The sequence below is a fragment of the Triticum dicoccoides genome, chromosome 4A, assembly GCF_002162155.2.
Source record: "Triticum dicoccoides isolate Atlit2015 ecotype Zavitan chromosome 4A, WEW_v2.0, whole genome shotgun sequence".
Taxonomy (NCBI): domain Eukaryota; kingdom Viridiplantae; phylum Streptophyta; class Magnoliopsida; order Poales; family Poaceae; genus Triticum; species Triticum dicoccoides.
In genome coordinates this window covers 238905352-238920719 of record NC_041386.1, presented here as the reverse complement: position 1 = coordinate 238920719, position 15368 = coordinate 238905352, and the positions used below count along the sequence as shown (strand labels likewise).

The 15368-nt window shown below is 45.7% G+C and overlaps 1 protein-coding gene across 2 annotated transcripts in view; it reads left to right on the top strand.

The window, feature by feature from the left end:
• The first annotated feature begins 13230 nt into the window (after positions 1 to 13230).
• The window catches only part of LOC119285720 (aminopeptidase P1-like), a 30135-nt gene continuing 27997 nt past the window's right edge, over positions 13231 to 15368 (top strand). Inside the window, exons 1-2 of one of the 2 annotated variants that reach the window (XM_037565049.1) lie at positions 13231 to 13419; positions 13588 to 13651. In XM_037565049.1, coding sequence (XP_037420946.1) covers positions 13306 to 13419; positions 13588 to 13651 — 178 coding nt within the window. In that variant the 5' untranslated portion in view covers positions 13231 to 13305. The remainder of the gene's footprint in view (positions 13420 to 13587; positions 13652 to 15368) is intronic. The other variant, XM_037565048.1, reaches the window with a different exon arrangement.

Sequence of the window (15368 nt, the reverse complement as noted above, 5' to 3'; positions counted from 1 at the left end):
ACGTCATGGAGCATATGAGATGTTCCAGGAGTTGAAGTTAATATTTCAAGCAAATGCCCGGATTGAGAGATACGAAGTCTCCAATAAGTTCTATAGCTGCAAGATGGAGGAGAACAGTTCTGTCAGTGAGCATATACTCAAAAATGTCTGGGTATAATAATCACTTGATTCAGTTGGGAGTTAATCTTCTAGATGACTACGTCATTGACAGAATTCTCCAATCACTGCCACCAAGCTACAAGAGCTTCGTGATGAACTATAATATGCAAGGGATGAATAAGACTATTCCCGAGCTCTTCGCGATGCTGAAAGCAGCGGAGGTAGAAATCAAGAAGGAGCATCAAGTGTTGATGGTCAACAAGACCACTAGTTTCAAGAAAAAGGGCAAAGGGAAGAAGAAGGGGAACTTCAAGAAGAACGGCAAGCAAGTTGCTGCTCAAGAGAAGAAACCCAAGTCTGGACCTAAGCCTAAAACTGAGTGCTTCTACTGTAAGCAGACTGGTCACTGGAAGCGGAACTGCCCCAAGTATTTGGCGGATAAGAAGGATGGCAAGGTGAACAAAGGTATATGTGATATACATGTTATTGATGTGTACCTTACTAATGCTCGCAGTAGCACCTGGGTATTTGATACTGGTTCTGTTGCTAATATTTGCAACTCAAAACAGGGACTACGGATTAAGCGAAGATTAGCTAAGGACGAGGTGACGATGCGCGTGGGAAACAGTTCCAAAGTCGATGTGATCGCGGTCGGCACGCTACCTCTACATCTACCTTCGGGATTAGTATTAGACCTAAATAATTGTTATTTGGTGCCAGCGTTGAGCATGAACATTATATCTGGATCTTGTTTAATGAGAGACGGTTATTCATTTAAATCAGAGAATAATGGTTGTTCTATTTATATGAGTAATATCTTTTATGGTCATGCACCCTTGAAGAGTGGTCTATTCTTATTGAATCTCGAGAGTAGTGATACACATATTCATAATGTTGAAGCCAAAAGATGCAGAGTTGATAATGATAGTGCAACTTATTTGTGGCACTGCCGTTTAGGTCATATTGGTGTAAAGCGCATGAAGAAACTCCATACTGATGGGCTTTTGGAACCACTTGATTATGAATCGCTTGGTACTTGCGAACCGTGCCTCATGGGCAAGATGACTAAAACACCGTTCTCCGGTACTATGGAGAGAGCAACAGATTTGTTGGAAATCATACATACAGATGTATGTGGTCCGATGAATATTGAAGCTCGTGGCGGATATCGTTATTTTCTCACTTTCACAGATGATTTAAGCAGATACGGGTATATCTACTTAATGAAGCATAAGTCTGAAACATTTGAAAAGTTCAAAGAATTTCAGAGTGAAGTGGAAAATCATCGTAACAAGAAAATAAAGTTTCTATGATCTGATCGTGGAGGAGAATATTTGAGTTACAAGTTTGGTGTACATTTGAAACAATGCGGAATAGTTTCGCAACTCACGCCACCTGGAACACCACAGTGTAATGGTGTGTCCGAACGTCGTAATCGTACTTTACTAGATATGGTGCGATCTACGATGTCTCTTACTGATTTACCGCTATCGTTTTGGGGATACGCTCTAGAGACGGCCGCATTCACGTTAAATAGGGCACCATCAAAATCCGTTGAGATGACGCCTTATGAACTGTGGTTTGGCAAGAAACCAAAGTTGTCGTTTCTGAAAGTTTGGGGCTGCGATGCTTATGTGAAAAAACTTCAACTTGATAAGCTCGAACCCAAATCGGAGAAATGTGTCTTCATAGGATATCCAAAGGAGACTATTGGATACACCTTCTATCACAGATCCGAAGGCAAGACTTTTGTTGCTAAATTCGGAAACTTTCTGGAGAAGGAGTTTCTCTCGAAAGAAGTGAGTGGGAGGAAAGTAGAACTTGACGAGGTAACTATACCTGCTACCTTATTGGAAAGTAGTACATCACAGAAAACTGTTTCAGTGACACCTACACCAGTTAGTGAGGAAGCTAATGATGATGATCATGAAACTTTAGATCAAGATACTACTGAACCTCGTAGATCAACCAGAGTGAGATCCACACCAGAGTGGTACGGTAATCCTATTCTGGAAGTCATGCTACTAGATCATGATGAACCTACGAACTATGAAGAAGCGATGGTGAGCCCAGATTCCGCAAAGTGGCTTGAAGCCATGAAATCTGAGATGGGATCCATGTATGAGAACAAAGTATGGACTTTGGTTGACTTGCCCGATGATCGGCAAGCAATTGAGAATAAATGGATCTTCAAGAAGAAGACTGACGCTGACGGTAATATTACTGTCTACAAAGCTTGACTTGTCGCAAAAGGTTTTCGGCAAGTTCAAGGGATTGACTATGATGAGACCTTCTCACCCATAGCGATGCTTAAGTCTGTCCGAATCATGTTAGCAATTGCCGCATTTTATGATTATGAAATTTGGCAGATGGATGTAAAAACTGCATTCCTGAATGGATTTCTGGAAGAAGAGTTGCATATGATGCAACCAGAAGGTTTTGTCGATCCAAAGGGAGCTAACAAAGTGTGCAAGCTCCAGCGATCCATTTATGGACTGGTGCAAGCCTCTCAGAGTTGGAATAAACGTTTTGATAGTGTGATCAAAGCATTTGGTTTTATACAGACTTTTGGAGAAGCCTGTATTTACAAGAAAGTGAGTGGGAGCTCTGTAGCATTTCTGATATTATATGTGGATGACATATTACTAATTGGAAATGATATAGAATTTCTGGATGGCATAAAGGGATACTTGAATAAGAGTTCTTCAATGAAAGACCTCGGTGAAGCTGCTTACATATTAGGCATTAAGATCTATAGAGATAGATCAAGATGCTTAATTGGACTTTCACAAAACACGTACCTTGACAAAGTTTTGAAGAAGTTCAAAATGGATCAAGCAAAGAAAGGGTTCTTGCCTGTGTTACAAGGTGTGAAGTTGAGTAAGACTCAATGCCCGACCACTGCAGAAGATAGAAAGAATATGAAAGATGTTCCCTATGCTTCAGCCATATGCTCTATCATGTATGCAATGCTGTGTACCAGACCTGATGTGTGCCTTGCCATAAGTTTAGCAGGGAGGTACCAAAGTAATCCAGGAATGGATCACTGGACAGCGGTCAAGAACATCCTGAAATACCTGAAAAGGACTAAGGATATGTTTCTCATATATGGAGGTGACAAAGAGCTCATCATAAAAGGTTACGTTGATGCAAGCTTTGACACTGATCCGGACGATTCTAAATCACAAACCGGATACGTGTTTACATTAAATGGTGGAGCTGTCAGTTGGTGCAGTTCTAAACAAAGCGTCGTAGCAGGATCTACATGTGAAGCGGAATACATAGCTGCTTCGGAAGAAGCAAATGAAGGAGTCTGGATGAATGAGTTCATATCTGATCTAGGTGTCATACCTAGTGCATCGGGTCCAATGAAAATCTTTTGTGACAATACTGGTGCAATTGCCTTGGCAAAGGAATCCAGATTTCACAAAAGAACCAAGCACATCAAAAGACGCTTCAATTCCATCCGGGATCTAGTCCAGGTGGGAGACATAGAAATTTGCAAGATACATACGGATCTGAATGTAGCAGACCCGTTGACTAAGCCTCTTCCACGAGCAAAACATGATCAGCACCAAGGCTCCATGGATGTTAGAATCATTACTGTGTAATCTAGATTATTGACTCTAGTGCAAGTGGGAGACTGAAGGAAATATGCCCTAGAGGCAATAATAAAGTTATTGTTTATTTCCTTATATCCTGATAAATGTTTATTATTCTTGCTAGAATTGTATTAACCGGAAACATAATACATGTGTGAATACATAGACAAACACAGTGTCACTAGTATGCCTCTACTTGACTAGCTCATTAATCAAATATGGTTATGTTTCCTAACCATAGACAAAGTAATTGTTATTTGATTAATGGGATCACATCATTGGTTGAATGATCTGATTGACATGACCCATTCCATTAGCTTAGCACCCGATCGTTTAGTATGTTGCTATTGCTTTCTTCATGACTTATGCATGTTCCTATGACTATGAGATTATGCAACTCCCGTTTACCGGAGGAACACTTTGGGTGCTACCAAACGTCACAACGTAACTGGGTGATTATAAAGGAGCATTACAGGTGTCTCCAAAGGTAGATGTTGGGTTGGCGTATTTCGAGATTAGGATTTGTCACTCCGATTGTCGGAGAGGTATCTCTGGGCCCTCTCGGTAATACACATCACATAAGCCTTGCAAGCATTACAACTAATATGTTAGTTGTGAGATGATGTATTACGGAACGAGTAAAGAGACTCGCCGGTAACGAGATTGAACTAGGTATTGGATACCGACGATCGAATCTCGGGCAAGTAACATACCGATGACAAAGGGAACAACATATGTTGTTATGCGGTCTGACCGATAAAGATCTTCGTAGAATATGTAGGAGCCAATATGGGCATCCAGGTCCCGCTATTGGTTATTGACCAGAGACGTGTCTCGGTCATGTCTACATTGTTCTCGAACCGTAGGGTCCGCACGCTTAAAGTTACGATGACAGTTATTATGAGTTTATGCATTTTGATGTACTGAAGTTAGTTCGGAGTCCCGGATGTGATCACGGACATGACGAGGAGTCTCGGAATGGTCGAGACATAAAGATTTCTATATTGGATGACTATATTCGGACACCGGAAGGGTTCCGGAGAAGTTTCGGATAAAACCGGAGTACCGGAGGGGTTACCGGAACCCCCCAGGGGGTTAATGGGCCTTATGGGCCTAATGTGGAGAAGAGGAAGGGGCTGCCAGGGCAGGCCGCGCGCCCCCTCTCCCCCTAGTCTGAATTGGACAAGGAGGAAGGGGCGGCGCCCCCCTTTCCTATTCTCCCTCCACCTCTCCTAGTTGGACAAGGAACGGGGAGGGGAGTCCTACTCCCGGTAGGAGTAGGACTCCTCCTGCGCCCTCCTCTAGGCCGGCGAACCCCCCCCCCCCTTGGATCCTTTATATACGGAGGCAGGGGGCACCCTAGAACACACAAGTTGATCCTCATGATTGTTCCTTAGCCGTGTGCGGTGCCCCCTGCCACCATATTCCACCTCGGGCATATCGTTGTAGTGCTTAGGCAAAGCCCTGCGTCGGTAGAACATCATCATCGTCACCACGCCGTTGTGCTGACGGAACTCATCCCCGAAGCTTTGCTGGATCGGAGCCCGGGGAGCGTCATCGAGTTGTACGTGTGCTAAGAACTCGGAGGTGCCGGAGTAACGGTGCTTGGATCGGTCGGATCGGGAAGAAGACGTACAACTACTTCCTCTACGTTGTGTCAACACTTCCGTTGCGATCTACAAGGGTACGTAGATCATACTCTCCCCTCTCGTTGCTATGCATCACCATGATCTTGCGTGTGCGTAGGAATTTTTTTGAAATTACTGCGTTCCCCAACATTTATACCCTACAGGGGTGTCCCAACTTAGCCCATCACAAGCTCTCACGGTCAACGAAGGATATTTCTTCTCCCGGGAAGACCCGATCAGTCTCGGAATCCCGGTTACAAGACATTTCGACAATGGTAAAACAAGACCGGCAAAGCCGCCCGAATGTGCCGACAAATCCCGATAGGAGCTGCACATATCTCGTTCTTAGGGCACACCGGATTGTCCAAACTTCCGGTAGGCCAGCCCAGAGTTGCCCCTGGTGGCCACCGGCAGTTGACAGGTTGGACCAACACTCAGAGGAGCGCTGGCCCGAGGATTTAAAATAAATATGACCCTTGAGTCTGCAGAACCCAATGGAAAAAGGCTTAGGTAGCAAATGTTAAAACCAAGGTTGGGCCTTGATGGAGGAGTTTTATTCAAAGCGAACTTTCAAGGGGTTCCCATAACACCCAACCGCGTGAGGAACGCAAAATCAAGGAACATAACACCGGTATGACGGAAACTAAGGCGGCAAGAGTGGAACAAAACACCAGGCATAAGGCCAAGCCTTCCACCCTTTACCAAGTATATAGATGCATTAATTAAAATAAGAGATATTGTGATATCCCAACATATCCATGTTCCAACATGGAACAAACTTCAACTTCACCTGCAACTAGCAACGCTATAAGAGGGGCTGAGCAAAAGCGATAACATAGCCAAACAACGGTTTGCTGGGAAGGTGGGTTAGAGGCTTGACATGGCAATATGGGAGGCATGATATAACAAGTGGTAGGTAGCGCGACATAGCGATAGAACGGACAACTAGCAAGCAAAGATAGAAGTGATTTCGAGGGTATGGTCATCTTGCCTGAGATCCCGCAAGGAAGAAGAACGAGTCCATGAAGAAGACAAACAGACGTAGTTGAATGAATCCTCACAGATCGCTACGTTATCAGGACTAACAAGAAGAAGCAACACCAGAAAGGAGCAAACAACATGGTAAACAACCAAGCATAAACATGGCATGATGCACAATCAAGTATGATGCATGTCCGGTTTGATGAAACATGGCATGGCAAAGTGCAACAAACAATACTACAAATTAAGAGGAGCTCAATACGCAACGAGTTACGTAGATCATACTCTCCCCTCTCGTTGCTATGCATCACCATGATCTTGCGTGTGCGTAGGAAATTTTTTGAAATTACTGCGTTCCCCAACATTTATACCCTACAGGGGTGTCCCAACTTAGCCCATCACAAGCTCTCACGGTCAACGAAGGATATTTCTTCTCCCGGGAAGACCCGATCAGTCTCGGAATCCCGGTTACAAGACATTTCGACAATGGTAAAACAAGACCGGCAAAGCCGCCCGAATGTGCCGACAAATCCCGATAGGAGCTGCACATATCTCGTTCTTAGGGCACACCGGATTGTCCAAACTTCCGGTAGGCCAGCCCAGAGTTGCCCCTGGTGGCCACCGGCAGTTGACAGGTTGGACCAACACTCAGAGGAGCGCTGGCCCGGGGATTTAAAATAAAGATGACCCTTGAGTCTGCAGAACCCAATGGAAAAAGGCTTAGGTAGCAAATGTTAAAACCAAGGTTGGGCCTTGATGGAGGAGTTTTATTCAAAGCGAACTTTCAAGGGGTTCCCATAACACCCAACCGCGTGAGGAACGCAAAATCAAGGATCATAACACCGGTATGACGGAAACTAAGGCGGCAAGAGTGGAACAAAACACCAGGCATAAGGCCAAGCCTTCCACCCTTTACCAAGTATATAGATGCATTAATTAAAATAAGAGATATTGTGATATCCCAACATATCCATGTTCCAACATGGAACAAACTTCAACTTCACCTGCAACTAGCAACGCTATAAGAGGGGCTGAGCAAAAGCGATAACATGGCCAAACAACGGTTTGCTGGGAAGGTGGGTTAGAGGCTTGACATGGCAATATGGGAGGCATGATATAACAAGTGGTAGGTAGCGCGACATAGCGATAGAACGGACAACTAGCAAGCAAAGATAGAAGTGATTTCGAGGGTATGGTCATCTTGCCTGAGATCCCGCAAGGAAGAAGAACGAGTCCATGAAGAAGACAAACAGACGTAGTTGAATGAATCCTCACAGATCGCTACGTTATCAGGACTAACAAGAAGAAGCAACACCAGAAAGGAGCAAACAACATGGTAAACAACCAAGCATAAACATGGCATGATGCACAATCAAGTATGATGCATGTCCGGTTTGATGAAACATGGCATGGCAAAGTGCAACAAACAATACTACAAATTAAGAGGAGCTCAATACGCAACGAGTTGCATATTAACGAAACACCACATGACTTATTTAGTTCTCTCTCGGTTATGTACCCAACAATATTAAATGTTGTTAAGCATGGCAAGAGGTGAAGCACAATTAAACTACACTATCTAAGCAATTTAAATGGGGCCGGAAACATCAAACAACAATTCTCGTAAATCCCCATATGCATTTAGCAATTTAAGCAAACAACAGTTTAAACATTTTAAATGTTATTATCATGATGCGGATGACATGTCCAAGTTTTATGCAATTATATGAAGATGTTGGCAAGTTATAAGATGTGGAGCATTTTGTCACCACGGCGGAAAGAAAGGGTGCCACGACAACGAATCCAAAAATGATGCCGCAGCTCATTGGGGTACGGGTGCAAAAGAGCAAGTGTGTGGAGTGAGTCATGCAAGGATGGTGGGGTGATCCCGGATTCCGGGTGTCCCACGGGTTTGCGACAAGGCTAACGAGGAGCGTGCAAGGATCAATTCGGACATGGTGCAAGCAAGTGGTGCATCTCCTACAACATGCATGCATTCGTTCACGGCGGTCGTCTCGGCGGTTATACCTTCGAAGCGTGCATTTTTGAAACGGGTCGAGTTCGATGTGGTGTAGGGGAAGTAGGCGTTATCAGGACGGTAGTGGAAAGGAATTGACGCATCCGAGTAACTTGGGGTCAACGGTAGTCGTTCTCGCATGCTCCAGGGTCGACGGTAGAGGTTCTCACGATCTCGGCGATGGTAGTGGTACATGTTTATCGTTGCATGAGTTTCCGTAGATGTTCGGGTCAACGAGGGGGTACTTGGCGCAACATAGGTCTCCGGGGTCGTCGGGTACACGTTCACACAGTAGTCGTACACGTCGGCGGTAGTTGTACTCATATTGTCGTGGAAGTAGTGGTACACATGAAGGTAGTCGAACTTGACAGTTCCGTTACACGGGTCTTCGACAATGGTAGTGGTACACAATTTGTCGGGGTACTTGTCGGTCTGGTCTTGGCGGTGTAGATGTACACGTTGACGGGGTACTTGTCTCATTCCGGTTGTGTAGTCGTACTAGGCATCGACGTGGTGTACTTGGTGATCGAAAACGAAGCAGAACAAAGGTCCCGGTTACAGTCTTGTTTTTGGCCTTGGTGGACATCGAGTCTCGGTGGGATCTTGTCGGTGATGAGTACTTGGAGCTGCAGGCAGAGGACAAACAGGGACCTGGCGTCTGGTGCAACCGGTGATTGACGAGGCGGAGATGGAGTAGCTCTGGCACGAGGAGGCGCAGGGTGCCGGAGCAGGGGACTTGGCGCGGCGGCGGCTTGGCGAGGCGGACGACTCGAGCAGGAGCTGCTGGAGATGGTGGTGGAGCCACACGGCTCGGCGGAAGCAGGGCGGCGGAGCTCGCGCATCGAGCAGCATCACTGGACGAGGAGGAGGTTGTGGCCTCGCGGTTTCCAGCGGCGGGGTCTGTGAGCTCGGGTGCACGAGGGGAGGAGCCAGCAGGGGCGCGTGAGGCGGAAGCCGAGGGGACAGGACGAGGTGCAGGCGAGCCATGGAGGTCGGCAGCGCCATGGCCGCGTGGGTCAAACGAGCTCACGGGCGACGGCAACTGCGGCCGGCCGGACTTGTCCAGGAGGCAGGGAGGCTCGGTGGCGCTGGAGTCTTAGCGATGGTAGAGGCGCGAGGGATGGAAGGGAGATGAGGATCGAGCGCTGGGAAGCGTGCGTGTGTGTAACGCCTCGGACACACCCGCCGGTGGTCGTTACTCCTGGCGGGATCTAGACTGGCCCCATAGATCAATACTAGTCTTTTCTGCGCACTTTGTCCTCACTCGTGCGCACCCGGGAGCAACTTCCCGGTCGGTCACCCATCCTGACACTACTCCAAGCTGAGCATGCTTAACTTTGGAGTTCTGTCCGAATGGGCTCCCGGAAAAGAAGGAATTCCTTATTGATATGAGTAGTCTATCATCCCTAATAAGCCAGGCTATCACATACACCCCCACTCAGAGGAATCGACGTCCTCGTCGGGCCACAGGAACGTTCCCTCTTGGCACATACGTCTGTGCATCCAGTCCGGTACATGTATCATGTCGTGTGCCACGACGGGTCACAAACGTCATGAACAACATGATCGCGCACCTGACGGCAAACATCCGTGTAACCGCGAGGGTCGGCTCTGATACCAACTTGTAACGCCCCGGACACACCCGTCGGTGGTCGTTACTCCCGGCGGGATCTAGACTGGCCCCACAGATCAATACTGGTCTTTTTCTGCGCACTTTGTCCTCACTCGTGCGCACCCGGGAGCAACTTCTCGGTCGGTCACCCATCCTGACACTATTCCAAGCTGAGCACGCTTAACTTTGGAGTTCTGTCCGAATGGGCTCTGGAAAAGAAGGAATTCCTTATTGGCATGAGTAGTCTATCATCCCTAATAAGCCAAGCTATCACAGTGTGTGCGTGAGTGGCGGCGGCAAGGGAACGAGAGGGAGAGGGCGAAGAGAGAGAGAGGATCGGGCAAAGAGTCTCTGGCGGTGCGAGATGGAGACGAGGGAGACAGTGGGGGTTCGGGAGAGGGTTAGGGTTAGGTGGGGGCGGCTGGGCCTAAAGGGCCGGCTAGGTCAGGCCGCAGGGAAGGGGTTAGGTGGGCCTTGGCCAATTTGGTGGGGAGGGGAAAAGGCCAGGAGGCCTACTTGGCTGAACTCCTCTCTCTCTCTCTCTCTTATTCCCTCTCTATTTAAAAAAGGGAAACGTAGAAGAAATGTTGAGAGAGATTGGAGTGGAGATTAGGCATGGAGTTAATTTTACTGGACTCGCAAAAATGAGCGTGATCCAAGAAAAGTATAAATGACCATGTGTGCGAAGTTTGGTTTCGAACTCGTTTGAATTAAATTCAAATGAGTTTGAATAAGAAGTGGGCGTTAGAAAGGTCCCAAAAATGTTGAGATTTTTAGTAAAACTCCGAAAAAAGATAAAAGAATTTATAGGCGAAGTTTGAAGAGAAAACTCGAAGCAGAAAAGACATGAGAGTTTAAATTACAAGTGTGTTTGCGGTTAATTCCGAACTAATGGAATATTTATAGTAGCTCCCTAAAAATACTGGGAGGATATGTTATAAAGAGAACTCACCATGCAAATTTTATCGATTTAAATGGACCAAAAATCCATGCAATTTTTTAGTTGAGTTTTTAAAAAGGTTACAAGATGACATGATGCAATGCACATGATGCAAAAAAAAGAATGCAACAAACAAATAAACAACAGAGCTGCCACACAAAACATAGAAGGCATCTGGAGCGCCGGTCTTGGGGCGTCACACAACACATGAGTAGGTGGTTCTCTCTCAGAAAATGTATGCTAGAAGTGTAGGCACGTTTCGATGGATCTCTCCATGAATGGAGGATGGGTGAAGGGGTATATATAGCCTCCACACAAAATCTAGCCGTTACACACAATTCACCAAACTCGGTGGGACCGGATCAAGAAACTCGGTCAGACCGATATGGCTCAAAATGGGAACGTTAGAGTTTTCGGTGGGACCCATATGATCAAATCGGTGGGACCAATGTGCTAGGGTTAGGGTAAAACCTCAACTCGGTTTGACCAATTACACAAACTCGGTGGGACCGATTTAGTAATAAGCAAAACAGAGAGTTGGTCAAGCAAACTCGGTAGGACCGATTGGAAATCTCGATGAGACCGGAATTATTGCAACAGGTAACAGAGAGTTTGCAAGCCTATCTCGGTGAGACCGAGATCCTATCGGTGAGACCAAACTGATTAGGGTTTCTGGCAGGGGCTATGTCAAATGAACTCGGTGGCGCCGGATAAATCAAATTGGTGGGGCTGATTTTGACTTTAGGTTCGGGTCATATATGGATATGAGAAAGTGGTTGAGGGCTTTGGAGCGTATCACTAAGCACTTTGAGCAAGCAAACCATTAAGCAACACCTCATCTTTTTTAATAGTATTGGCTTTCCTATGGACTCAATGTAATCTTGGATCACTAAAATGAAAGTGTAGAGTCTTGAGCTTTAGAGCTTTTGCCAATCCTTTGTCCTTAGCATCTTGGAGGGCTTTCACATCCTCTTGTCCACGTCACTCCACTGTTGAACTCATCTGGGATATACTAGATAAATGTATTAGTCTAACAAGAGATATGTTGACATTAATTATCAAAATCATCCAGGGAGCACTTGTGCTTTCAAGAAGCCATTCCACCCTTATCCTACCCAGGTCAAGCTTGTTCTTGCATGTTGCATCATTCTCAATTGGATTCTGCAGTGGGGAATTGATGAACTTGTGCTGAAGGAGGAAGATGCGACTCCCGATGAAGTCTTCAGCTCTGGCCATGGTGTGGAGACGTTCGACAACGAAGCATGAAAGAACAAAAGATTAGACTGGATTCATGCAATGTGGGATAGCAAGGTCAGACAAAGATTTGAAGCAGAATAATAAGAATAAAAAAAGACAACAAACTACAACAAAAAAAGAGAAAGAGGAAAAAGAAAAACTTTCACCTAATTAGTATCGTTGAACTTTTCCCTATTCAACCATGTTGGCTTTTAATAATTTGTACTATCATTTGTTAGTAGGCAGAATAAGCTGCCATTTGTTTTTTAGCTAGGACAAGACAATGTTTAAATGGTGTTCACATATTTATTGCAATCAAATAACGTATTGTTTGTCTAACAACAATGAAGCAGGCAACCAAATAACGTGCTAATTAATTGCTCCCTCATGCATAGAGCCTAATGCTGACAACAAAACTACATGAAGATGTATGTTTTTACTCTGCATTTACCCAACTAAGACAAGTATGCAAAATACACTAAGTATATCAGGCTAGTTCCTTATTAATGTTTTATCAAGAATAAATCAACTTTTTGTAGTAGTGCGCATGCGCTTCCCGAGATCTAACTTTAACTATAAATTTAACTAACGAGACCGACTGCAACGGGAGAAAAACTATATAATTGAAAACTTCTTTTGAATACGAATTCACTGATATAACTTTTGCTCCCACCGCAGTCGGTCTTATTGATTAAATTTATGATCAAAGTTAAAGCACGGGAATAAAGAAAGCACTATATGGCCTCCTTTGATTTGCAGGAATTTTATAGGAATTTTAGAGGATAGGATTCTTTTCTTTATAACCCTTTGGTTTATAGGAATGAATTCCTATTTCTACATATGATTGATTTCCATCCTTCACATTTCATAGGAAAATAAAAATGAACCTAGACTCAATGAAAAAATTTCTTTGATGTCAACCAAATGACATCTCATTTTCTATTTCTATTCATAAGATTCGAGATATATGTCATCTCATTTTCTACGAAATTTTTATTCTTACGATAATCCTATCCTATGAACCAAAAGACCTATTTTAAAACGAAGGGAGTAGTAGTTATAATCAAACCTCAGGAAAATAGTTATTAATAAAACTTCATGAACAAATACTAGTCAATTTCCTCCGCGAACGCATCGCATCCTAAGCGACCAAACACACACCCGACCACGCGACGGAGAAGTTGAGGATAATGACGTCCTCGTCGGCGGCGAGGAACCAGCACCTGGATGAGCTCCGCGCGCTCATGGCGTCGCACTCGCCGCCGATCCACGCGCTCCTCATCCCCTCCGAGGATGCCCACCAGGTTGTTGCTCCTGCCGCCCGCGCCGATCGGAACCGATCAGGGTAGATCAGATCCTGTCGGGCTCGACTGCGCCGAGTTTAGGGTTTTGTGATCTCTTCTGCTTTACTGGTTCGTTCCTCTGCTCGATGGTTGAGAATTGGTTTGCTCATCTGGTTCGTGTTCGTGCAGAGCGAGTACGTGTCGGAGCGGGACAAGCGGCGGCAATTCATCTCCGGGTTCACTGGGAGCGCTGGTAAGTGTTAATCCATCCGTCTTCTTAGCTCTTAGTCGATCGCTCCTTTGCCAATTGCAACGAGTTCAGGTCGACAACACCGCCTATTAGTTGATAATACTAGGTTTGTGCTGCTGTAGGCTTGTAGCAACTTGTTTTGCCACTTGTGTGCTACAGCAATTGCAAGCGGCAGCAGGGAGGTTTTCAAAGTAGCTAAGATAGCATTGTCATTGTGAGCTCCCTTATTGATCTACTTTACCACGCCATGAAAAGGGGAACTCGAGCTAGGGATTTGAATTGAGATGGAGGAATTCCTCCCAACCACCCACACCTCTATCCATTGCCGAAGCCGCTCAAATCCCCGCCATCTCACATGCAACGCATACAACGGCTTAAGTACTCTAGCGAACCCAGCTTGGGCCGTCAAGCCACTGCGGTGTCTTATTCGGCCTGGTGGACTTGGGCCGGCCATTTTCCTCTGTGGACGAGTTGTCGACAATAGCTGGAACATCAACAGTAGCTTCAGTGGCGTCGTTGTACTTGCCGTCAGGTACAGAAGGAGCGTTGACATCCCCCCTTCCTTGAGATGAGGCTTGTCCCCAAGCCGGAGCACGCGGAAATTGCTGCTTCAAGGACTCCAAATCTTCCCAGGTGGCGTCATCCGTAGAAGAGTCACTCCAGAGGATTAGCCCTTGTGCTACAGTACGATGACCAGAGCGGCGAACTCTTTTCTGAAGAAATTTGACAGGAACTACAAGTTAGTGAAAGAAGATGCAAGACTGTCTTGACCTCATGGAGCGGTTTGACAAAACGTTTCAGCTGAGAAACGTGGAACACCAGATGTATTTTACTGGTCTCCGGCAACTCCAATCGATATGCCACCTCTCCAATACGCTCCAGAATTTTGTATGGACCATAGAACTTGAAGGCTAGTTTGTGATTAGCTCTACTGCACATACGGTTGTAATTTGAGGATCATGGCAAAACGTTTCAGCTGAGAAACGTGGAACACCAGATGTATTTTACTGGTCTCCGGCAACTCCAAGCGATATGCCACCTCTCCAATACGCTCCAGAATTTTGTATGGACCATAGAACTTGAAGGCTAGTTTGTGATTAGCTCTACTGCACATACGGTTGTAATTTGAGGAACACAAGATCGCCTGGAGCAAAAAGACGTTCAGTGCGGTGCTTGTCAGCATGGTGTTTCATTCGCTGTTGGGTCTGCAGAAGATGCTGTCGGACAGAATCATGAACCACCTGACGTTCATCCAACCAAAGCTGTATGTCCATTGGCGCCATCGTATCCGAGGTTGGAATCCCAAAACATTTTGGTGAGTAACCATAAAGAACTTCGAATGGTGATTTGCCCACGGCCGAGTGCCAGTTGGTATTGTGCCAGAATTCACATAAGGAGAGCCACTTTTTCCATCTAGTGGGGTGAGCACTGATAAAGTAATGCAAGTACCCCTTCACCTGCCGGTTCATCCTCTCAGTCTGACCATCAGTAGCAGGTTGATAAGCAGAACCCATATTAAGAGTAGCTCCAGTACAAGCAACCAAGGTTCTCTAAAAGATACTAGTGAACACAGGATCTCTGTCAGAAACTATAACAGCAGGCATGCCATGGAGTTTGTACACATTTTCCAGGAACGGTTCAGCAACAGACTGAGTAGTGTAGGGGTGCTTGAGAGCTATAAAATGGCCATACTTAGTGAACTTATCAATTACCACCAGGA